The 24,387-nt window shown below is 44.0% G+C and overlaps 1 protein-coding gene across 1 annotated transcript in view; it reads left to right on the forward strand.

Annotated features, from left to right (window-relative positions):
- The window catches only part of LOC108547122 (UPF0489 protein C5orf22 homolog), a 275,941-nt gene extending 252,037 nt beyond the window's left edge, over nt 1-23,904 (forward strand). Inside the window, exons 2-3 of the mRNA XM_017899508.1 lie at nt 21,386-21,604; nt 23,772-23,904. Coding sequence (XP_017754997.1) covers nt 21,386-21,604; nt 23,772-23,904 — 352 coding nt within the window. The remainder of the gene's footprint in view (nt 1-21,385; nt 21,605-23,771) is intronic.
- The last annotated feature ends 483 nt before the right edge of the window (nt 23,905-24,387 follow it).

Consider the following 24,387-nt stretch of genomic DNA (forward strand, 5'->3'; position numbering starts at 1 on the left):
CGTGCAACGTAGACTGTAAAAATAGAAGGATTCGGGATGCAGTCTGGGAATATACCGTGCACGGTTCTGTACGTGTGTTATCTTTGATCTCTCGTTCGTCCGTGATACGCAAGTTCGAACATCATGCTCGAATTCGTTCGTGTAACTTTTATATTTTGATCAGAGCGGAGGCTAGCTCTTTCTTCGGATGAAAATGCTACCAAGTTTTGCTTTATAAGTACAAATTCCAATTTTTATTTTCGATAAACTTAGAAACGGAGAAATTTAATTCACTGAAGCAAACTTGCTTCTAAATAATCACCCAAGTATCTTCGAAAATATACATGCGTATCTGGTTATTATTCCGATGATGGTTGTATAGTATATTTGACATTTAATAATATCCACGATATCTGACATCCCTGATTACCTTTTCCTATAGGACCACCCTTTATTCTAAGTATCGTCATTGTCTTGTCTCCGCGAATCGAATTGTCGCACCTATTGTCTGGTAAAAAAAAGCTTGGTAGCACTGAAAGGAAAATTTCTGACGGTAGAATTTTGCGGGATTCAATACACTTTTGTTCCACGTTTCTATCTTCGTTCGCCGACCGCGACCTCTGTAAATTTCTCCCATGCCAATGTATCCTTCTGTAACGCTCCTTTCATAATTTTCTAGCGGACAATTCGTATTATTTCTAGCAAAAGAACACGGAATTCATTACTAACGAAATCTACCCTGCGCCACACGGTAGAGAGAAAGACGTATCGCGAAGGGACGAGTGGCAGAATCAAGAAGGAAGGGCAAAGGGCGAGTAAGTAATCGTCAAAAGGGAGACGACGGAAGGCAGAGTAGGTGGAAAGGAGCAGAAGCTTGAGAAAGCAACAGAGAGATAATTTACCAAGAGAAAATATCGCATTGTGTTTTGCGCGGGAGTATTATTATATCCAAGCCGGTATTATCCAGCAAGATGAGGACGGCGAGTGGAGAAACTGATACAGAAGGATAGTCAGAGGGGGTGGCTGAGCTGCGGGAAAGAGAACGGAAAGAAATGGAGAAAGAACCGTGCTTTGTGCTATGCACAATAATCGAGAGAGAACACTCCGCCGCCTGTGACTCTTCCTCCTCGTTGATCATTTCTTCTTCGCTGCCGGGATATCTTCGTCCTTCCAATCCTGCACCCTCCACGGCTGCAACTCATCGGGGACACACGCCCTTTGGAAAACAACGATCGGGTGAAAAAATAATTTATTCCCGGCGAAATATCAGAGAAACCGAATGTCCATTTCTTTTACAATATTTCTACTAAAAACAATCGTGAACAGCGCATATAATTAACCGATTAACGTTAATTAAAAACAATTATTAATACTTTCTACATTTGCACTAACGAATGAAGCAACCAAGATTGGTAACTTTGAAAAATTTTTGTTTGTATTTATAAGAAACAAACAAAGAGCGGTAGGAGCAGAAAATTTATGAAACCAATTTATTAAAGTGTATATTTAAAAACCAAGAAAAAGGTCTCTCTCGATATTATTTTAGCAGAACGATATTTACTTTCTATTTACGTTGCAAATTAATTCTACCGAGTGATTATTATCAGCATCGATGAAAGCAGACTTCTGTCCTATTGTGTATATATACCGTATAATTTTCTATAGGAATTCGAAAAATTTCGATAAAACATCATCTCCGAGTGTAAAGCGAAATATTTCGTTTCTATTTTTCCTGCTCCTTCCAGTAAATTACGAAAGCTTGTAAATACTCGGTGAGACAATGCGCGAAGTGCAACTTACACGATATTTCCATTTGTTTCACCGACACCTCTCGCGCATATCGTATTCGTTCGCGCGGTGAAATATTTGTTGCGTGCACACCCCCTGATCTCTCGAAATATAATAGAAGGCTGGAGCAATCGTCACGCGAGCGAATCGAACGATACTCGAACGAAAAGTCAGGAACAGCACGAATATGTCGGGCAACGATGACGTCGCGGATCCACACCGACACGCGGAGGACGAGTATCGCGAATGGATTATTGAAGCGAATCCGGGAGAAGAGCGATGGGGAGAGACAGGGGGGAGGGGGAACATCGGAATAAACGTAACAGCAGACGAAGCATCGTTATAGCATCGTTATATTAAAACATAGCAATAAGTAAGGTTCCCTCCGTCTGTTCTCTTGCCTTCGATGTCAAGCCCCACCCCTGCAGCCACCCTCTTGTCCCGTGTGCTCGCGGGATTTTTTCATTTCTTCGGATGAAGACGGGACGCGCTCGTAATGTTCCTCGTGGAACAAAGAAGATATGAAATATTCTAAATTCCCCGACAGCTCTTCACGTAGTTGCTAATACGCGACATGTTTCGCGAAGATCGCATTATGCTCGTAACGTAGCACGCGAATAAGAAGTGGAAGTATGATTTCACGAGTAAATTCCGCGTTATAAAAGTTCGTATACACGGGGACACACCTATTGAGCGGGAATAAAAGAATTTTCATCCGTTCGAGATGAAATTTGTGCGAACTATTTGCAGAAATTATAAAGGTATAATAAGTGATGAATAATTGTGCATTAATATTCAAAGTCTCGTTGAAGAGACTTGGGGTGGTAATTTGGGAAAGTTTTGGCTACAGACCAGGACTGATTGAACTAATTTTAAAAATACGCTATTATAATTCTAACGATTATAAGTCGTTTAAAGATGGAAGATTAAGGTAACCTATCGAATCCGTACGTAATACGATTCACTGTTTGAGAAATACCATTATCGTCTAAATTACCATCATCTTCTTGTTTTAAATAGCTGTTCCGTTCAGAAAGAACACACAGGTACACAGGTGCACGTCGATATTTCCAAGCGGACCAGCAGAGCGACTTCTTTCGATATGTTAGAAGCAGAAATCCACGTTGCGAGGCTTAACGTTTTTTTCTCCCTCTGAAACCCGGGAATATCTCATTAGGAAACACCGTACGCGTCTCCACAAAGGGTGGGAACATAATTTTTCCTCCCCCGTGCCCTTTTTTCCTCTCCTTTTTATCGCGTATAATGTACGCAGTTCAAATATAACGATTTTCCCGCGACTGTGTTTGCGAAAAGGAACTCTCCAATTTGCGCGAAACTCGTTTGCCCGTCCTCTCGTTACCTCATCTAGTCTTTTTATCGGGCTTTTAAAAATTTCCTCAAAACTTTCGTATCGGGGAAGGGAGGAAAAACGAAGAAGGAGAACCGGTCCACCGTTACCGGTGTCGCATTTCTCGCTCCAATAAATATTTCTACATGACTTCCAGCTCCCCGCGCGAGGAAAAAAAAATCGCGTCGCTTTGTCACCGGTGTACACGCAACTATTTTACCACGGCTCGTCCCGGCGCATTATAGAACGAAATCACGTGTAATTTGAATTTGTCGCGCGAGCAGAAACAAATTCGCTCGTTGCCGCGTATCAAACGGGACGGCAAGAGTTCTATATGAAAAGAATCTTTTAATTCGCGCCAACTTTTCCTCGTATATTTCCTAGCTCGAATTTGAATATTTCAATTTTTTTTCCTTTTTTCCTTTTTCACTGTTGGAAAAGAAAGGGAAAAATAACGGGGTTGCGCAGACGCAACCGTCCCGGCTCGAATCAACGCGAAACTAACTTTGAAATGAAGGAAAACTAGTAATAGGAACGTTAATTAAGTACGTAATACGAAAATACAAATAGGCGGCTTTCATCTTGTTCTACTCTTCAGAGACATTTTCATAGCTACGAATCATTCGCTTTGAAATATTATCAACGATGTTTCAAGACAAATCACGGTATACTGTTAACAAATTAAGAGTTTACGACCGCTAAGGAGTTCCGAGAATTTCTAGCAATTTTTCTAATGTAACCAACTACTAATGGCAAAATAATATTAGGAAAAGATAACGAAACACCGAGACTAATTCCTAGATTGATATTATGGAAAGAAAAAGAAGAGGTAGATTTGGAGAAATCGTGGAGATTTATCGCACCACGCGTTGAAGCAAGAATCGTTTATGGAGGAGCGAAAAAGGAAAGGAAGCCGGGATTCGGTAGGAAATCAGGACGGTTGAATGGCACGGTGAAACCTGTTAGCTGAGGTCAGGGACTAATTACTTGATTACGTAATTGCCTTCCCGCTCCGACAATCACCCTCCCACAGCCCGTCGCGGCCGGTAAACCCCCCGCTGATTCACCCCTAGCTGCGTGATCCTCACCCTGAACATCTTCCTGAAGGAAAGAACCCTTTTAACTCGAATTAATTCCTTCGACCGCGAATTCTTAAGTATCCATTAACGTGCGCTGTCTAACTCACGGTGCGAGGACCACGATGGAAAAGAAAATGGAAGGTCACGAAAGTGACATGGAACGATTAAACGTGTCTGCAAAGAAAGCAAGTTAATTTATATTATATTCTCTCACCTTCTCGCGAATCTCTTAATTTTCCTCAACTTCTATTCGTGACAGAAATGTGGCATAAATTTCGAAAAGATTCGTGATTTTTCCTACTGTTCAATTTCCCAAATTCGATCACTTCGCGTTAATTTATATACCAACTAATACACGTACATCGAAAAGCACGTGACGAGGAAAGGCTATGAACAAAAAGAGAACACTTTAAACCACATTGACTGTGTCAAAAACCTACTTCCTCGAAATCCACCATCAAACCCACTCACCGTCGTCGCGAGTAATGACTCGGAGCAAGGCCAAAACCAAGAGAAAACCACACACTTGGAATTTCACACGACAACGCGCGATCAATTTCGCGTGTCGGTAAGATCAACGGGAAGCAGAAAACCGGAGGCGCGACATAAAGCAGCGGGAAACAAAGCTGGGAGCTGTATCGCCAAGAAAAACGAAGAGCGCGCGAAAGTGGTTAAATTACGTCTGTACGAGGCTAAAAAAAGGAAAAAACCGACAGCAACGGTGAAAGAAAACGAGAAAATAGAGGAAGGAGCAAAAGAAGAAGAAGAAGAAGGAGAAGAAGAAGAAGAAGACGAAGAAGAAGTGGTCTGAATCGAGGTGCAGGCGAACCACGAGCCTGTCTTCTCCCTTTTGCCTATGCTCTCATCCTCTGGCGCAGTATTGCATAGACGGTAGCCCACGTAAGAGGGAGTATTTATACATAACCAACTTTCTACGGGGTTTGTCGTAGCAGCAGGAGCAGCAGCAGCAGCAGTAGCAGGAAAGGAGGGGAATTGCGAGGGTACCATGGGGGTGTGTTGCTCTATCTAACGTCGCTCATGGAGCTCGTTAGCGTTGCCCGTGGCAACACCCTTACCTCGTCGACCCGCACCCCCAACCACCAAACCACCCCTCGTCTTGCAACTGGCCTATGGGGTGGGGTACGAAAAAGGAGAGGAAAAAAAACGCCATGTCGAGCGCATGCGTGCTCGATTCACCATTCGCCATCGCGTCATGTGTGCGCGATCCTGTGTGCGACGGCGAATAAGGGGCTGAACGGAGGAGAACTGGCGAGAGGCACGGCACAAAGAAAAATTCGGGGGTGTCTGGAGGAGAGATGAAGGATTGAAAACAGCCGGGACGATTGTTTAACGAGCCCCTTTGGGCTGAACGCGTCGCGTTTCCTCAGACGTTACGGCGTCGTTCGCTGAATGCACGCGCATCCCCGAAGCGAAGAATGTTTCACGAGCGAGCCAGATAATGGATCGTTTAGGCGATCCGGCGTTGGATTTGACGGGCTCTCTAATGGGCGTAGATTGCTCGTGGAATGTACGACGGAGAGGTGCTAGTCTAGGACGTAGATGATCCTGTGAAAATGATGCTTTGGTTTGTAATTAGATGCCAGGAGAAAGTAATAACTTTCTACTAGCTTTGGTTACATTTCACCGTTAATTAACGTCTATATTAAGAAAAATTTGAAAAAGTGAAAGCGATAACAGGCAAATTGAATCTTTAAGCTGATATTTACTATATTACTATATGTACTTTTCAATACAAAAATATTTTCTTGTCTTTTTGACTAGTCAGAGCAGAATACCTTGTTCTGTCACGGGGTTAGTCAATCTAAAGTTTAACAAGAATTTCGATGATACGATTCGAAGAATGGTCGAAATAGTACAAAATTACAGACCAAGAATAAAAGTGCCACGATCGGAATACACATTTCAGTCACGAAATTGTACGGTTATATCGAAAGATCGTGTCAAGCGACGGAGAAAATTTGCTTAGGCCGTTGAAGCTCAAACTGAGGAATGGTCGAAATAGTACAAAATTACAGACCAAGAATAAAAGGAAAGAAACGGAGCAAGTGCCACGATCGGAATACACATTTCAGTCACGAAATTGTACCGTTATATCGAAAGATCGTGTCAAGCGACGGAGAAAATTTGCTTAGGCCGTTGAAGCTCAAACTGGAGGACATCAAACGAAGAGACAACCGTGCGTTTCCGCGTCGACGAGCAAGACGCGAGCACTCGTTCTCTCCTTTCTTTTTTCCATAAATTAAATCGCGACTCGAAGATCTCTGCCGGAAGTATCCGAGAAGTCCCTCGTTCGCTTGGGTATTTCAATCCCGGGGCACGCCAATCTCGTTCGACGAACCTAACTCGATGAACGGGTCGAACCGAACATTGGAATTAATAACAAAGTAATTCTTTATTACGCTGGAAGATAAGACCGGTGGTATTAATAATGGCATTCGCTGCTCCTGCACTGCGGTGGATTTCATTAAAAGGCGACCACGGTGTAGCGGAGAACGAGAAACGGGGAGAACGGGACAGCGAGTGAAAGAACGAGTGATAAGAACGGGAGGGATGGAGGAATATGGCAGGCGAAGAAAGGACAGGGAAGAGACGAAAGAGAAAGTAACGCGAAGAGAGAGAGAGAGAGAGAGAGAGAGAGAGAAAAGGAGAAAAGAGAGGAAAGAGAGGGAAAAGAGGAGAAAAGAGACGGAAGAGAAAGACAGAGAGAAGCCAAGGGAACCGCTGCGTAAGCCCAGGCCAGATCCGCTTAGGGGATGTAATTAAAATCGGAAAAATGTGTTTAATGAATATTCATTTGTGCCTCGATCTGCTGATATTAAACGGGCTTGGCTCGGTTCGCTTCGAATATTGCCATCCGCCCCTGTGCCGACGGCACGCGGCCGATTAAAAGAAAGACGAGAAACGGGAAGGGGTACGGAGGAAGAGGGTAGGAAAGAAGAAGAGGAAGAGGTGGTGGAAGTCGGTAGGAGGCTGCGGTGATCCGAAACCGACCGGTCATTGTTTCCTTCGTTCCCTTTCCTCTTTTATTTTTCTTTTTTTTCTTTTCTCCTCTCTTTTCCGCCCCCTACCGCGCGCACCCCTTATTTTTTCCTGTATTTTATCTCGCCGGGCGATATTTTTGCGCGCGGCCTAAAATCTATCGGGTGGCCGGGAAAATATGGCACACGCCGCCGGACGCGGCGCCGCGACGCGATAAAAATTCACGAAGCTTGAAAAACGAGGCTCGCGCGCGATTTGCCGTTTATGCCCGCGGACCGAAACTGCGTTATCTCGCTTTTTACGAGATTTATGCGAGGGTGGGGATATCAAAATAATTGGATACCGCGAGAATTTGTTATCTATAAACAGCCCTTGAACGCTTCGGAACTCTGCCATCCCCCGTTGCGCAGCATCATTTTCCCGTCGCGTAATTTATTTTTACGACGAGCGCAATTGATTCCGCGATCGCGTTTTCGAACAAGGAAACAAACAGCTCCGCGCGAATTTGTGCGACAGTTTACAGACGCGATCGATATTGTTCGATATCCGGATGAAGCATCGTTCGATCGATCATCGAACGTGCAACGAGAAAAGGGGGGTAATACTCGTACGAAAGGTGGATGCGGAATATGGACGAAACGCGAGGATCGTAATACAGGAATGAACGTTCGACGGCGTGCTGAAAATTTCATTTCCGAGATTTTAATATTCGCTACTCCTCGGAGGAACCCTCGGCCGAAGACAAAGAGGACCTGTTTCTTTGATCTTCGCTGCGAGGCTAACGGAACATTCGACCAAGTAAGCTTTGGGCTGACTTTGAGATTCCAATCGCGTCCTAGACTCCTCGATATACGTATATAGCGTAGCACTGGATAATACGGAAATACCTTATGTATGCGAAATCAAAGTAAACCGTTCGAACGCAATTTTCGTAACGTTGATAGATCAATAACGAACACTGCTGTGTTCCACGATAACAATCGAAATCGAGAACGACGATAAAAATTTCCCCGAAATTCAGATGACATACAGGATTGTGTGATCGATGAAATCGAAGACGTCCAACACCGATACCAATTTCCTCGCTTGTTCCTTCATCTTCCTTCGAATTTCGAGGAAGAATACCTATTCGAGTTCATCGAGATTCCTTAAACGATGTTTCGACGATGTCTCTGATTTTTCTACAGAGAAAAAAATGTGGAGACGAAAAAGCGTTTGGTGCAGATCACCCACGGCTTCCTCTCGCACAGAAGCGTTGTTGCCCTCTCTACTGGTCCGTTTCATTTCCAGGGGCGATGCGATTTCGAGCGCATAAATCGCCAGCAGCCAGGAACAGAAAACATTCGCGACCACCTTCTCTTCTTTATCTTCCTCTTCTTCGTCGCCGACGTCGTCGTGGCCGTGCTCCTTCGTCTTCTTCGAGGGTTCTGCCTACCCTTGTCCCGCTTTTCTTGCCCAGAGGGTGCCAGAGAGGCAGAGGTGGGCGAAACTTTCCAACGAATTTGCATGTCGCTCTCCTAACGATTTCCTTCTTCGAGGAGAGAACTCGGGCTTCGTCTCGTTCATCGATAAAAGAAATGACGTTGAATAAGGTCCCCCCTTCGCTTCTATGCGAGATACTCGCGATAACGTCACGGGATTCGCCCCAAATATATATTTTCGGGGGCTCATCTTGATACGAAGATTGGTCCTGTTCCGCCAGACCGGAGGGACATCGATACTGTTTAACGAGAACGCGAAAAACCGGCTGCAGCCTCGTGAATATTCATCAGCTGGGTCGTGAAGAAGGTTTACGACCAAGTGATCGAGTCATCTGCCTACTCGCGCACGCGATGCTATGCAAACCGTTGAAGGAAGAAAACGTGCAAGGTATTTCCGTCTCAGGACATCGAACACGTCTTTAGGAAGAATTTCGAAGAGGCTACCGATTTCTTTTCGTGCCCGCGTTATATTAAATCATCGATGATCCCATCGATCCTACGCGTTAATTACGCGAAGAAGAAACACGGAAACTCCAAACCACGACACGTCAGCGACGAGACAATTCCCACAGCTTGTTGACAAGAGACAGAGAGTCAGCGTGGATACCATTTGCTGGATTTCCTCTTCTCTTTTTTTTTTTCCTCCTCCTTCCGACCGACAGCCCCTCTAGTTCCCCTCTGGTTCCCCTCTGGTTCCCCTCTAGGTGCGTTTATCTTCCATACCCTATTGATCCGTAAGTGATGGTGCTCCGGAAGGTGGAGGGTGTCCCCTGACGGGGGTGGATTGGTTCCAGGGCTGGGTAAGGGCGGTAGGTGGTTTTCACGGTGAAGGGAACGGAGGTCGAACTCGTACTCGTACGATTAGATCGGATAAAAGAGAGAAGAGAAAAATTGGAAGAGGAGGAGAGAAAGGGGGTGATAGAAGAAGAGAGAAGGCTCTAAAAAACGGGCTCGCGGAATGAAATAATAATATTAAGATGGATAGGGGCGAGGGTGCAGGTTCTTCTGTAGGTGACGAGGGAAGGAGAGGGCGAAAGGGATGGGTGACAGAGGCTGACAGTGACGCAAGAAGCTTTTCCATCATTTTCAAACCGCCCTGGTCTAACCTCACCCTTGAAACGGTCCCAAGCAAATCCATACGCTGCTATGCTTTCTCTCTTTCTCTCTCTGTCTTCCTCTCTCTCGTTCCCTTTTTCCCCTTCTTTCTCTCGAGACGTGCTCCCTATATCGCGAGGGATGAAAGCCCGGCTAACCAGGTAGACTCGCTCCCCGCGCGTAACTCGCGTATTTAATATCGACGTTGTTTTTACGCGTTCCTGGAAATGTTTGCCGTCCCAGTAACAAATAACCAAGATATTACAGCGGCAATTTGACCGTGGCTCTTTTTTATCGCCGGTAAACTTGAGACCGTCGACCCCGGGGGAACCGTGTCGGTGCTGCAACTCGTAAACACGTCATAAACATTCGTTGCGGTGTGTATTTTTAAATTGACACGCGAGTTGCTAAAATAGCGTCGGCGGGTATTTATCACGGTCGATGCTCCTCAAGTACGATATTTTTATCGCGCGTGCTTCGAGGAACAGCGTGTTAAAAAGTTCTCTACTTAAGGACACGAACTTCTTCGAGCGTTTGACCACCCTCTGCAGCTCTGCGCCCTACAAACAGGGGTGGAGATCTCGAAGTGCCCCAATGCTCCACATCCCCGCATCATGGCCATCGTACCAGCGGCCATCTTTACGAGGAACGCCCGACAAACGACAAACGGCAAACGGCAAACACGTCGAATACGTTACGAATCGCGATGATAAATATCACAGAGTTTCAACTTTATCGCACCCTTTTTAATTCGCACAATCGCGATTATCGCGAAATCGTCTCGGGTAGTTTTATAATACGCGTTAGGAAAACGCGTCGCACTTGTACGGAAAGCGTGTTCTTTGTTTTCGCGGCGATTAGCAGAGAACAGGTTTACCGAACGCGAGTTGCTCGAAAACTGGTCGCTCCAGGCCCAAGGTGGAAGCACGATTGGACCAGACGCGTGCAAATCTAACGAGAGGGGGTAAAGATCATTCCGGTTCTCGATTCTCAAGATCCCACGAATCTTGATTCCTTTCCGGTCCGTGTCCTTGTAGACCCGCCTGGACCACGTGAAGCTCGGAGACGCGCAAAAAGTCTTTTGTGAGCACTGGTTCCCGTAACTCGGTCGTGGAACCCCATACACCTCGTACACGTCGTTTACACTTTTACCCTTACACACCACTTTGTCGAAATAACGAAAAAACGACGGAAAACGAGTGGTCCGAGGAACTGAACACGCGCCAACTAACAACCTTTAATCTCTTTCACGCGATATTCCTAAAAATCTCCGTCTATCGACCCTTTGCTCTACTATTTCCCAATTCTTCCTTATCCACGGTGATTCTTTTTGCAATTCATTCTCACGAATCTCACGCATCTCACGCTTCCTTTCACGAGTCCTTTCAAAATTCGCGGCCCGAAAGGCAAGATGGTTGGCCAACAAAAGCGGCGACCTCGCGCGAGCAGCGATCGTCGTAGATCGTTATCGCGTTGGCAGATCGCGAGACTGGCGCGAGCAAACGTGGACAAGAGAGACAAAAGGGAGAGGCGAAGAAACGAACGGAAACGCTGCTCGAATACACGCGGATGACTGAAAGTATTGGAGCAGGTTTCAAAGCGTTAAGGGCCCCCACTGGTCCCCCTGGCCGCTCCCCTCCTCCTCCTCCTCATTCTCGGATGGTCGGGCCCTCGGATTCATGCCCAGTTTTTATCGCGCCGCTTTGTTCTAGTCCCACGGCGCGACCCTTTGCGCATACATCGCATCACAATGTGTCGTTTTTTCTTGTTCCGGGGCCGGTTCGCGTAATGGGCCCTTTGCACGACCACCTTGAGGGCTCCTTCTTTTCCAGGGACGTGATTTAAGGGCGCATCTGCCGCGCGGTTTCCTCTAATTTCCGCGCCGCGTTCATGGTATCAAGACACTCCATGCAATTCCATGATATATACTTCATTGATTTAAATCGGTTTGTGTGCAAGTTTTTTCTCCGTTTCGCGATTGATCTTTTGGCATTTACGATGGGGACCATTTCGAAGCAGAAATGATGCTACTAATTGGAATGATTTGTGATTAAGATAATTTTATTATGGATTACAGAGTAAATGCTTGTTTATATTTTATTCTGGAAATTATAGTAAACTGTTTCTTGAAACATACCGTGAAGTAAAACAATATTGGTTAGACGACATATGTTTATCACTAAAGAAGCAATGTGCTTGTTGATTATATAAACAACTGCGGAAAATTCACTAAACAATTCACTTCGTCAAATTTCATGGAGTAATTAAGTAATAACAACGCTGTTATTATATATCCATCTCGCGCGAATGATCGATATCGAAGTTAACTAAAGGTAGATAAATTTCATAGAAGAAATTTTGGGTACATCGAGAACATCGACTACGTTCCTGAACTCTTATTATTACATTTGCATAGCTACACACGTCTGTCCCTCTGAATCTAGACCCATCCACGAAAGAAGAACGGAAGACATGCCCCTTCGTACGAATTATACTAGTTCCCCTTCCCCCACTTTCTCCTTATTTTTCTTCTTTTTTTCCGTGACTCACACAGTCGTGCATGTGAGCATCGTTTTTCATATGCGGGCCCGTTAATTCGTGCGAGATCACGTCGCTGGCTCGTGATCTACAGCACGAGAGAACCGCCTCTGGAGTCCTATATATCGGATCAATGTGGTAAAGACGAGGGTGGATAACTCGTGACGATATACACCATGGAAAATCTTAAACGTAACCCGCTCCACGCTCTCTTATATTTCGTATTTTATATCCATAGCGTGTGCAACAAATTATTTTATCTTTATCGTGAAAATTACCGTAATACTCCAAACTTATTTATACTCGCGTGCGTATTTATCGATACGCAATTTCAGATTATTCCCTTTCGCGTAGTTTCATTTTCGATCGTTACGAGTACAATTTTCTAGATGCGCCTTAAATAAAAATTGCCGACAATTGCCGGGTCATATACATAATTTATAAAACAAGGAGAATCTTTCTAAGCACTATTAACTCGTACGAAAAAAAAAAGAAAAAAAAAAAGAAAAAAAATGATATTCACAAAGCGTATCCGTCTATCGAGCATCGCGGCGAGCGCAAAAAGGAGAGAAGCGTTTTGCATAATATCAGACTTACAAAGCGGGATATTTACGATGAAAGTCTCGTACAGGTGAAGCAATTCAGGGAACACGTTACGTCGACGTGTGTCGTTAACTTAATAATTGACCGTAACTACGCGCCTCGACCACGGAAAGCTAAATCCCCCTCTCTCCCTCTGCGAAAAAAAATGCAAAAGAAAGGACGAAAAATAGGGGAGAAAAAGAGAAAAACGAAAGGAAAGAGAGAAAATGAAGGAGAGGGGGAAAAAAGGAACGCGACTATTAGCCGATGGTCAGGCGTTTTAGGAACTTACGTTTTTCCCCAGAGGCGGTGCGGCGGGATATTTAGCATACTAAAGAAACCACCCGCGGGGCGGCCGGTTCCGTGGAGTATTCATTTAAAAACGAGTTCGAGGATGCAGCTTTCGAGCGGTGCACAAAAAAAGTAAGTTAATTGGCCGAGTCGAATCGATGAGATGTTAATAAGCGCTCGGTTCGCAGCGTGGACCAGGCTCGGTTCTCGCCTCTCTCGTTTAAAACTCACTGGCGACTCTCCGAGGGCAGAATGGCGACAATGAGTCACCGGTAAAGGCGAAATCGTTCGTAGACTTGTGTCGCGGCCAAGGGAGAACGGGGTGGAGGGATGACTGGGTGGAAGTTCGACTGCTCCACCCCTTTCGTCCACTCGCGGTCGCCCTCGATCAAGGATAATTGCATTAATTTATTCCCGATCCACCGCAGAAATTCCAGATCCTTCGGGCTAATTACGTTATTAAACGACCCCGCGCCCCCTGCTTCCGCGGGATTACGTCTCTCGATAAAATTCCTCGAGGAGAGCAAAGAGCGGCCATCGTTTCCTTTCTCTCTCTCTCTCTCTTTCTCTCTCTTACCCTTTATTCCCCTCCTTCTTTCTCTCCGTCTTTAGTTCCCCGACTCGTTCCTTCTTGCCACAGTTAAATTGCAATTTGTACGAATCGCGACCGCAGAGATGCTGCGACGCGGGGGGCGGGGGGCAGAGGCGGGGGGCAGCAGGCAGACCGAGCAGGAAGTGAAGAGTTCTTAAAAAATTATTACCACCGACTCCCCGACGGTATTCAGCCAGGATCGATAGGGACGAGTGACAAAGGGAAAGTTCGTTAAGCCGTTCCCGTACAAATTGTCGATCGCTTTCGCAATTAAGACACCGAGAGAGTTCTACTCGTCCTCGTGTCGGAACGGGTTCTTATTCACGTGGCCAGCCGGTGCCGTGAGACCCTTTACGCGGTTCCCAGCCTACGACGACTAGCAACCAGGAGGATAAAGAGGTCGATCCGTTTCGCTCACCGGCAGATACCACGAGATCGTGTCTAGGAATAAGGCTAAGACAGCTGATGCTCGGGTGCGCGGGATATGATTTACATAAGGCCCTGATTCCAGGCACGCCAGGATCGCGTCGTTGTTCGTCTCGTCCATCTCGTAGACAGCCACCCTTGGCACGGTTGCTCCGCATGAAATTTATAATTAGTAGGGGCCGGTTTTATGCAAATGCACCGGCAATAATAGCGACGACGTGCGCCGCGGACGCGCCGCCTCGCATCCTATCGTGTTACTCGTGTTTCTCGTCTCGTTAAATATTCTCGCCTGGCAGTCATGTAAATTTCACGGCCACGTTAGCCGGCAAGAATTTTGCCTCGCCGATATCTCATCCTATTTATCGATTAGACGTTGCTTCATGAAAGTTCTTCCGTTTTAATTCGTTAATTATTACCCCTGGCCAACCACCAACCACGGTGATCATATATTTCGCCTTCTTTTAATTTCTTTGCTTTTTTCTTCTTTTCTGTTTCAAGACTGTGTACTTGGCTGGTTCACTCCTTAACGGTGAAACTTCGTTTCGTAAATATTTATTTCCAAGTGTAATTGAAATCAAACAACGACCTGTACACTTGAATCTAATTATACCAAAATAGGAAACGTGTAAAAATTGATAATTTTGTTATTATTCGGACCATTTTGATTTCTTTACGCGAACAAGATAAATATATCTTTAAATTGGCCGTAATTTATTGAAATTTTAATTTTTACGTGCCTCGTAAAACCTGTCTCAATTCTAAACACTAGGAGTACGTTCGAAATTACCCCGGAGGTGGTGATTTCCTCGCGACAAGTATGTTCGTCGGACATCGTTGAAGCGTTAAATTATCAATAAACGATCGTGAAAGGGTTAGTGCGTTTCCCTCGAGCGAAATTCATGCAAATAAACTGCTAGTTATGGTCTATTCCGATGATGAAAAGAAACATCGGCGAGCGGCGAGAAGACGAAAATAAATCTTTAATACCGACGGGAAGGTTCTGCATTCAATTATCGTGGCAAAGAGACGAAGGAACCAGGGGCGATAGCGAGCAGGGTGAAAAAAAAAACAAGAAGAAAGGCGCATACGTCAAAATGAAACGGCCCTTTGGAATTTCTAATGAAGTGTGTGAACTTCAACCCGTTTCCATAGGCGTAACCTAATTAAGTCCTGAACGCGTATGCAAATTTTCGCTCAGCGGGACACGCGGATGTTGAAGCCAGCCTCCCTTTTCTGCATCCGCCCTGTTTCTTCCTCTTTCACCCTCTTTCTCGCGTTCAGCGTGCCGGTGCAGGGTTCAGTACGACGAATTTGCACCAACACGTATTCTCAGTTGTCGTCAACGTCGAATCGACCGTTAATTAATTAATTTCACGTGGAGAGATACAAGGCAGTTCCGTTTGCGAGATTGAAATGTTGAATGGCGGTGACGTAAGGAGGCGAATTTCGGTTGATTAGCTCTCGGTTTGATTCGACAAACGCTTCTTTCATCGCCCGCTGCATTCAACGAAGAAATATGAGAACCATACGAAAGTATCGTTATTAATTATTTCTAATGACCAAATCGTTAATAATTTTCTGCATCAATTATAAGGAATTAATCGATGAATCCGTGGACCAATTTTTGTTCAAAGATGAAATTAGAATAAACGCGAGTGACGTTTTAAATTTCGAATTAAATTATCCCGTCGTGAATATAAAAATTTGAACGAGGGATTAAAAATAATTAGCACGAGCGACGAGGCGTTACTCGAGCAGGAAATTTGTCGATTAGTTTGACAACGTGTTAAAATTGAAGAAGAAATTGGAAAACGTAGGGACCTGTGTCGATCGTTTCATCGATGATCTCTTTAGCTCGGAGCATGGTACATCAAAGTGCAACCTGTGTGTCCCACAGTGCAGCTGAATGCACCGTGTATCGACAATAGTGTCGATGGTTCGATGGGGATGAATATCTATTGATTGGCAAAGCCACCCCTCAGAATCGGCTCGATATATAGTCGTATACCTGCCGCAACCCCAAATATGTTCGTGCTACCTGTGAGTATGCAGCAAATTGTCCTGTTTTCAGAGCCACGTGCCACGAGTCAGGTACATCTATGGAATCGGGCACGCATCGTTGTCCTTTTTCATTTTAACCACCGCTACCGATAATAATCATTCTATATCCACTTTGAAAGGTGCTCGTATAATTCGACGGGTAATCATTTTTGATGTAATAAATAAATAACGAAAGTCTAAGTTTCTCGAAAGTGTCAAAATATAGGAAAATAAGATCGCGATAATTCAAAACGTAGCGATGATGATTAGTACGAAACTATTCCTGGATCGTTCACCTCGAATTATAGAGTGGTTTGCTCGTTCACCGTGATCTCGAGAGAATGTTCTATGGTTTCTCGCGTTTGAAATAGCGATAATTACCTCCTATTCTATCGAAATCACTGTGGTTAGTATAATAAAGATGATAGTGGAAGATTGCTAGGGGAATAACCTACCGAAATATCTCATTAAATTTAGGAAGAGAGTTACAACCCAGGGGTTAACTCGAAAATTATCGTATATCACGAATCGCGTTACTAATTCAAAATTCGAGCAATAATTGCAAAGATTATACATCCACGTGTTCGCAACTATCCCTTACTAACGACGTTCTAAATAATTTAATATTTTCCAAATTATCGGCGAAAAGAAAATTTGAAATATAGAACGCCGTGTAAAATATTATTTTAAACCTGGTAAACGTTTCTCGTGGCATTACTACTCATAATTACTCATAAAGATACTCATAAATTAAAGTAAAAAATTATAAATTCCTTGCACATATTACCTAGCCTTTTTACACGTATGTGAAATTTCTTTAATTCACCAACAGCCTATTTCGCGAGTGATATTTATAAAATTCTGACCGTATTTCACTGTAAATTACACATTTTTCAGCGATATCGCGATAGACCGATATCCACGAGATTTATAAATCGGAATTATAAATTTCTCGCACGCAACTGTACGTACTGTCAGCCTCGTGCTTTCACGAGGATATATTATAATTACAAAGCAAAGCCTAGCATTATGAGCCGCGATGAGCTTTTACCTTCGATCACACGCATGATCGCTGCTAGATCCACATCCATTAAAAATCGGTAACTCGATATCGGGCCATTGTCCTAACGTGCCCGACGCACATGCCTAGAAAGTTTGCTTAGTTGTGCAGCGGAGGCCCGAAGAAAGCGATACATTTGCTATGCATATCTAAACAATACCCTGAACGGGTTTTCCTATGAACGATGTTTGTTCATGCGCACGATTTCGTATCGCCTCGAATCTTCCGAGCCGGAAGATGAAAAACTCTACCTAGCGTTCCAACGTATAGTTAGATCTATATACCTTCCTGTCTACATTCTCGGGCATATGTTACTCGCATGCATTCATTTCCTGGAATAATACTCGTACGTAATCTAATGTCTAAGAATTTAGATCGAGATTTCATTAGGAATTTAAATTTATTCAAATTTGTTAGAGGAGGGATTATCTCGATTATTTGATCGGCAGAATAGTGGAAAATGGTGGTAATAAAAATTTCAAACTAGTAGTCTTGCGAAATATAAGATACGAAGAATTACCATCTTTCTGATAATTTCATAACAACCCAAGTATTTGTAAAAAAAAAAAGCGCAGAAGAGTTGCAACAAAGTTCAAGGGGTGAAAGTTACGTTTCGATGCATACGAAGAATTTTTAACGCAATTTATTCTTCCTCTCGTCGAGCCACAAACTGGCAATGTGCTTTATACTACAATTATTTCCCCACTATCAGAAACAATTTATTATTTTATCTTGCATCTAACGTGCTCCAAGCTAGTTTACATTCTGGCACTGTTCGAGTAATGTATCGTTTCTTTAAACGCAACACTGTTCGTACGATCCATTCCATTCAACGTTGCCAACGGACACCATTTTAATCCCACGACCGGGGATTTTCCGTGGACCTCTGTACACACCGTAGTCACTAACGAGACAATTTTTCAAAATTAAACTACGTCTTTGTGATATCACTGTACCCTCGGTCATACCAGACGCGACGTACCAAAGAGAAACCTCAACACCAAGCTATCGAACTTGAGAAATAAGTGCAGAAATAAGTACGACTGAACGATGAAAACGAAATCATTTTCAAAAAAATGTCGAATTCGTATTGGAACGATATAATATGGAAAGCATCGCGCCGAAGGAACACGCGTATACTGTAAAATTGTTCAGACTATCGATTACGTACGAAACAGGCATCCACCGAACCATAGAAAGGAGAGAAAAGGAGCGAAAGAATGGAAGAAGGAAGAGAAAAGATGGAAGAGACCCCCTCGTATCCGGATACGCTCCGCTCCTGTCAGTCGTATGTCAACCCTCGTTGTTTTTTTGCCGCGCTCTTAATAATTGATCATCTGATTACGATACATTATACCCCCCTTTCTCTACTTTGGTACACCGTCGGAGAGAGGGCATTATTCGTGCACCGAGGGAAACAGAGTGAACGGGCGAAACAGAGAGGGAAACTTTTTCTTCCGTCGCCGGCCGAGGGACGAGCATTTGCATATAGGCCCCCTTATCGACAAATACACCGGGGGCGCCCCTCGTAATGAGGGCCCCCTCCCTTCGCTCTTCGTCCCTCTTTTCCTTTATTTTTTTAACGTGGACCGCCATTGTCCGTTAACTCATTCGACGCGGCAGCGTGGACCAGCTTCGTATCTCCCTTCCTTCCTCGTTATCCTCTTCATCTCTCTATCGCCGTCACCCTCTCTCCTCACCCAGGATCCTTCGTTCCTCTTCGTCTCGCTCGTTACGTTCGATGTTCCTGTCGAATCGACAGCACCGAACCCCGACCCGCGACGCGACGTTTCCAGGCTGGGAACCGCGTTAAGAAGAAAGGAGAAGAAGAAAAAAAAGGAATGAAAATAGCAACGGGGAATCGGAACAGAACCGATTACGCGTGGAAAAATATGAATCATAGAGATAGAGTTGGAAGCGTGAAAATGTGACAGGGATTCGCTACCGTGGCATCTGCTTTTCGAGATAAACGTATGAAAAAAAGAAAAATGGCCGAACGAGTAGGGGACGATAGAGCTGATAGGAGCCCTTCCGTTGCAGCGCGCAATCGGCGCCACGAGACGCGTGAGAATGATCCTGTCAGGTCGCTGAGTTCGTCGTGGGAATTGCTGTGTACTCAACTCAACCTGTTCTTGCTTCTTTTTTTCTTCAAGTACTCTGAAAATAAATTGATCATCTGATTCAATTCGCATGCCGCGAGTCTCGCAGAGAAGGGTGGTTTGGAGAAATCCACCCTTATAAATCTACGCTCATTTTCTAATTTTCTAATTTTTCTCTTTCATTGAAAACGTAATTAATTTCGTAGATAAAAGACACTTTGACTGCAAATATCCTCCGCTTCTCTAAATCGTCGCTTTAAATCGAGTAAAACGTGCCTGTTAGAATTCTCTCGATCACTACATCCAGGACCGTACTACTAACCGATAACCGAAACAAAATGCAGGAATAATGGAACACGTCGGAATATTCGTAAGACCGAAAATAGACGTACAGAGAGAAAATGGTGTATTCGAAAAAATGTCCGTCAGTTTTAGGGACAGCAGGTCGCAGAACGTAGGGGACCGGTTCCGTAGCCTCGAGAGACCGATCGTTACCGACTTCGTTACACAACTGTTAGGATAATCTGCGGCGAGAATCATGAGCCGTGATACACGTATGCAGGCATGTATAGGTTATGTCCGGCCCGGGGGTGAGGGCAGGTGTACCTGCCGAGAGAATAATTAATATTCAGCGAGGAAAAAGTGGGCGAGAGCCGGCGATGGTCTTCTCTTATGAACAGTTAGCGCGTTAGCAAACGGGCACATCGCTTCTAGACACGCAGCTGGTCGTCCGAAGAAAGACTTCCAGGCCCAATTATGTTCGTCTTGTCGACCGTTCTTACACCGTAATTGTTTCACGTTTGATCTGCTGGCCGGTACCTTGCCCGAAATTTCCTACGATTGATTTTATCGCGCTTCTTAGATTCCCACTGCGTTCTTGCACACTTCTACCGTACGGATGAGACGTAATCGAATACGCGATATCAAAGATATTAAACGAGGTATTAAATTTGAAATAAATACTTCTCTTCGTTAACATATGCCGAGAGTATTTTAAAAGTGGGCCCAGGACGTTAAGGACTCGTAGTGACAACCGTAAGGAGCAAAAATTGCCGATCGACATAGGTGATTTTATAGGTGCGATAGGATTAAGCTCTTGAGTATCCCATAAATTTGAAGAAATTCAATCAGAGAAGAAAGCAAATAATTTTACGCGGAAAGGATGAATCGTGAAACTTTCGTTGATCAGCGATTTTTAACGTGACAATTGACCATGTTGCGAGGGAAATTCTCAAGTTGAATAATCGGAAAACTATGTCAAAGTGAAACGGTCACGAAAGAAAAATTTCAGGAATAAATCGTAATCCAGTAACATAGATATCGACAATCTTGGAGGGAAATCTCGGTAGCCTTGATAACGAAAGCGTGTATAGACCGTGCCGTAGGACGAATTGCAGCTGCAGAAAACGAGGAAAACTTATGATCAGATAAGGGCGTGAGCGGGAGGCCGGTATAAAAGAGTTAGAGAAAAAGAGATAGCGGAAGAGGGGTCGGAGGAAAGCGGAGTACAAATTACGAGCACCCGGAACTGGTCTCGTGGCCGTGTTAACTTTGGTCGCGTGCCTTCGGGAAATGCCTCAACTTTTGCAGCCACGTGTTATCGTCCGGGCATTATAAACTTTCCATTGCTCGGCCTTTCCCTCTCCCTTTCCTTGTTTGCCTTCATTATTTACCAAGCGTTAACGAAATTTATGGCTTGCCCTTGCAACCATGATCTAGAATTTTCAGACTCGGCCCAACTCCTACCATCTTATTTTCCACTTTCCACTTTCCACGTTTCCGTTTCCGTTTCTGAAATCGTTCCGAATATCGTCATTTTCTCAAATTCTTTCAAGTTTCTTCAAATTTTGCCGAGTCCATCGTTTTAACCCGTTACGTGGTTCCAGTGTTAAGTAATATTTGAGAATATCGAAATAGCGTATACAGGGATACATAACGTAAATATGGATTGATATATTTAAGATGACATTTGTGTACTTAATTCCAGATACGAAGCAGTGGAGCTGATCTATCGCGAAATAACCAAGGTTTACAAGCAGTCGGAAATTGATTGGAAATTAGTACACGATGCAGGATGCACCAGAGACGACACGGATTTACCGGACCACGTTACTACCCCTAATGATCTGGATCGATTAATCAGCGGAACGTTCAAGTCATTTTTGGCTGCTCTGCCAGCTCCTCCTACGATCGTAACAATTGCAAGGTACGAAAAAATAACACACCCTTGCATCTTACAGTAAGACTTTGATACGTCGATTACTAATAATTATTAAATTATTTACCAAATAATTTTCGTAAGAAATCTATATCTACACATTGAAGCTGTATACGCACGTTTTACATGGGTAAATCAGGAAAAAAATTTTCAAATTTCCCGCTCTTTCTCCTGAATTTTTCTATTACGTCCATGCAATTATTCAAGCTCCAAATCATGCTAGAAAAATAAACACTTTCCCGAAGAACGCACAGACTACTCATCGCTGAAAGGAAAATACGCGGTGAAGAATAGCCGTCGATAAAAATACAGCCGCGAAATGTTTTTGAAGCGCGTGAAATTGAATTGCAAGGTCTCTGTCGGTAGTTAGGTCGGCGGGGTCGCAGATGGCGTGGAAGAAGATGCTGGGAGGGCTGGAAATAGAGAAAAAGGGAGGATCGTAGGGGAGGTATGGTTGGGCAGGGCGAAGGGTGGGTTCATGGACGTTCGGTTACCATCAAGCCCCACCCTCCATGTGGGCAAGGGGTGGCCTCGTAAGGGGTGCACAAAATCAAATCCCCGACCTTTCGGCACCCGTTGTCAGATGTCTCTGTCTTCGATGTCCCACGACAGATGCTAATTATTGCTTTATCACTGTTCTACGCTCTAGTTGGTCGGATGATTAAGGCGAGACACGATAATCCGTTTCTCAATTTCTGCCGGCTCTCGTAATAAACACGCTACGCCACGCCGGAAATTGTGATTTATGAAACACACGAGGTAGATACTAATGAGATCATCGACAGAGAGAACGTCTGGCGGAGAGGAGCCTTTAGACGGATTCGCATAAGATAGCTCGTCGAGTCGTATACGATTTCTTCCAGCATGAGACGATAAAGTTTGTAACTTTATATAGTTGCGTTATTGCTGATAGCAGTGACCGTGGAATATAAAGTCTGCGGGACTTATGGTCTAATTGGATATAGAAACGACGAAGAACGTTAGCACGATTACATAATAATTTCTCAATCGAATCAGGCGGTATAATTAATTTATTAATAACCTGGGAGATATTGAAAATACGATATTAACCCTTTGCAGCACTCGACGACTTTTTGGCTAGAGAAGAGTAGAAATTCAAAGATTCTCTGCTAAAAAACTGACGATATTTTTTTGAGCAGTAATTAAAGAACTGTATAATAATAGAATTATAGAATTATTTGATTTCGATACCTCGCACACTGTTACATTACATTAAATTTGATATATTAATTAATATCGATCCTCCAAATTTTATGAAATGGTGACTGAAGCTCACATCTCGAGTGCAAAGAGTTAATAAACATTTGAATAACAACGAATGCAACCTAAAATTGAATTGGTTCGTTCAAGAGCAAATGAATACGCGATACGCGTGATAAAATCAATTGTGGTATAAGTATATATATTTCATTACGTTTTATAATATTTATTTTCCCCCAAAAAGATAGAGTATTCGAAATCCTAACTGATCTTACAAAAACGTCCAAGAATTGTGTTATGCTATTTAAACGTGGATGTAAATAATGGAATCATCCGTAAATGGTTGATTTGGCGCCATCTCGTGATGAAATTAGGGAAATAGTATTCGGACTTCCGGCGGTGGCAGGAAAAAAAATCGATTTCATCCCACTCGGCCCACTGGCAGCCCTCGACGACCCCTTGGTCTCCACCCTCGGCACCCCTGGCTTCCGGGAAAGACGCGGAAACGCCGCCGGATGTCGCCTCTGGACGGCACCGAGGTTCTCTTTCAGTTTGCCAGACGGCGATTAAACAGAAACAAAAAGCGAAAGCGAGTATTACGCCGGGAAGAAACGGCACTGTTTACCGTGAAAAAGTGTGAAATTTTCTATAGCATAAATTTCGTTATTTCTTCATTCTCTATTTTAGGAATTATTTTGAGGAATCACGATATAGTGTTAGAAAATTCAACTCCGACATATCTTGCTAGCTAAAACAATTTATCTAAACCTACCAGCGTTCGAATAAAAATTATTCTAATTATTCGATTATTATTTACATATCGTTAACCCTCATCATCCGTCTCTAATTACTCTGGGAAGCAATATTCGTATAGTGTTGGAAAATTTGATTAACATTTTAAAGCAGATCGAATAATTTCTCTGTCTCTTTGCAGATCCAGCGAAGACGAGTATTGTCCATCAGAGGACGTCGATCAAATCCAGTTCGGGGTGCTCGACGAACTTCGTCAACGTCTGGGAGATATCGACGTTCGTTTAACCTATCAGGAGGAGGAAGAAACCCTTTAAACGCTACAAAATAAACATACCTTCCTTTTTCCCGTTTTAAGATGTACATTTTAATCGAACAGCGTTCTCTTTAATACAATAAACGTTTTCCTATGAAAACATCCGCCTCTGTTAATCGCATCTTTCCTCCGCTATTCCGGCAGATCTTAAAAATAAACCAGCCCGGTGATTCTCAAATCGGTCGTTACTCAGACAAGCCCCTCTCGAGCGAGGACCAAATGAAAAGCTCGCAAAGACCAATTACACTCATTCCGTGGGCAAAGAGAACTAAGTCGAGAGAAGTCCAGCGACGGTGGTGCATTGAATCGATGGAATAACATCAGAAGATCAGAAGGCGAGGAGGAAGAAGGAAACTGGCACGTCTTTGATCAGAGCGACGATTTACATAAGATCGGTGCCACTGGTCCATTATAAGAACCCAGCACAATGCCAACCTGAAGGTTAGCGTTTTTTTGCACCGAGCTACCCCTGCACCCCTCAGCT

Source organism: Eufriesea mexicana, unplaced genomic scaffold (genome assembly GCF_001483705.2).
Source record: "Eufriesea mexicana isolate 0111107269 unplaced genomic scaffold, ASM148370v2 scaffold944, whole genome shotgun sequence".
Taxonomy (NCBI): domain Eukaryota; kingdom Metazoa; phylum Arthropoda; class Insecta; order Hymenoptera; family Apidae; genus Eufriesea; species Eufriesea mexicana.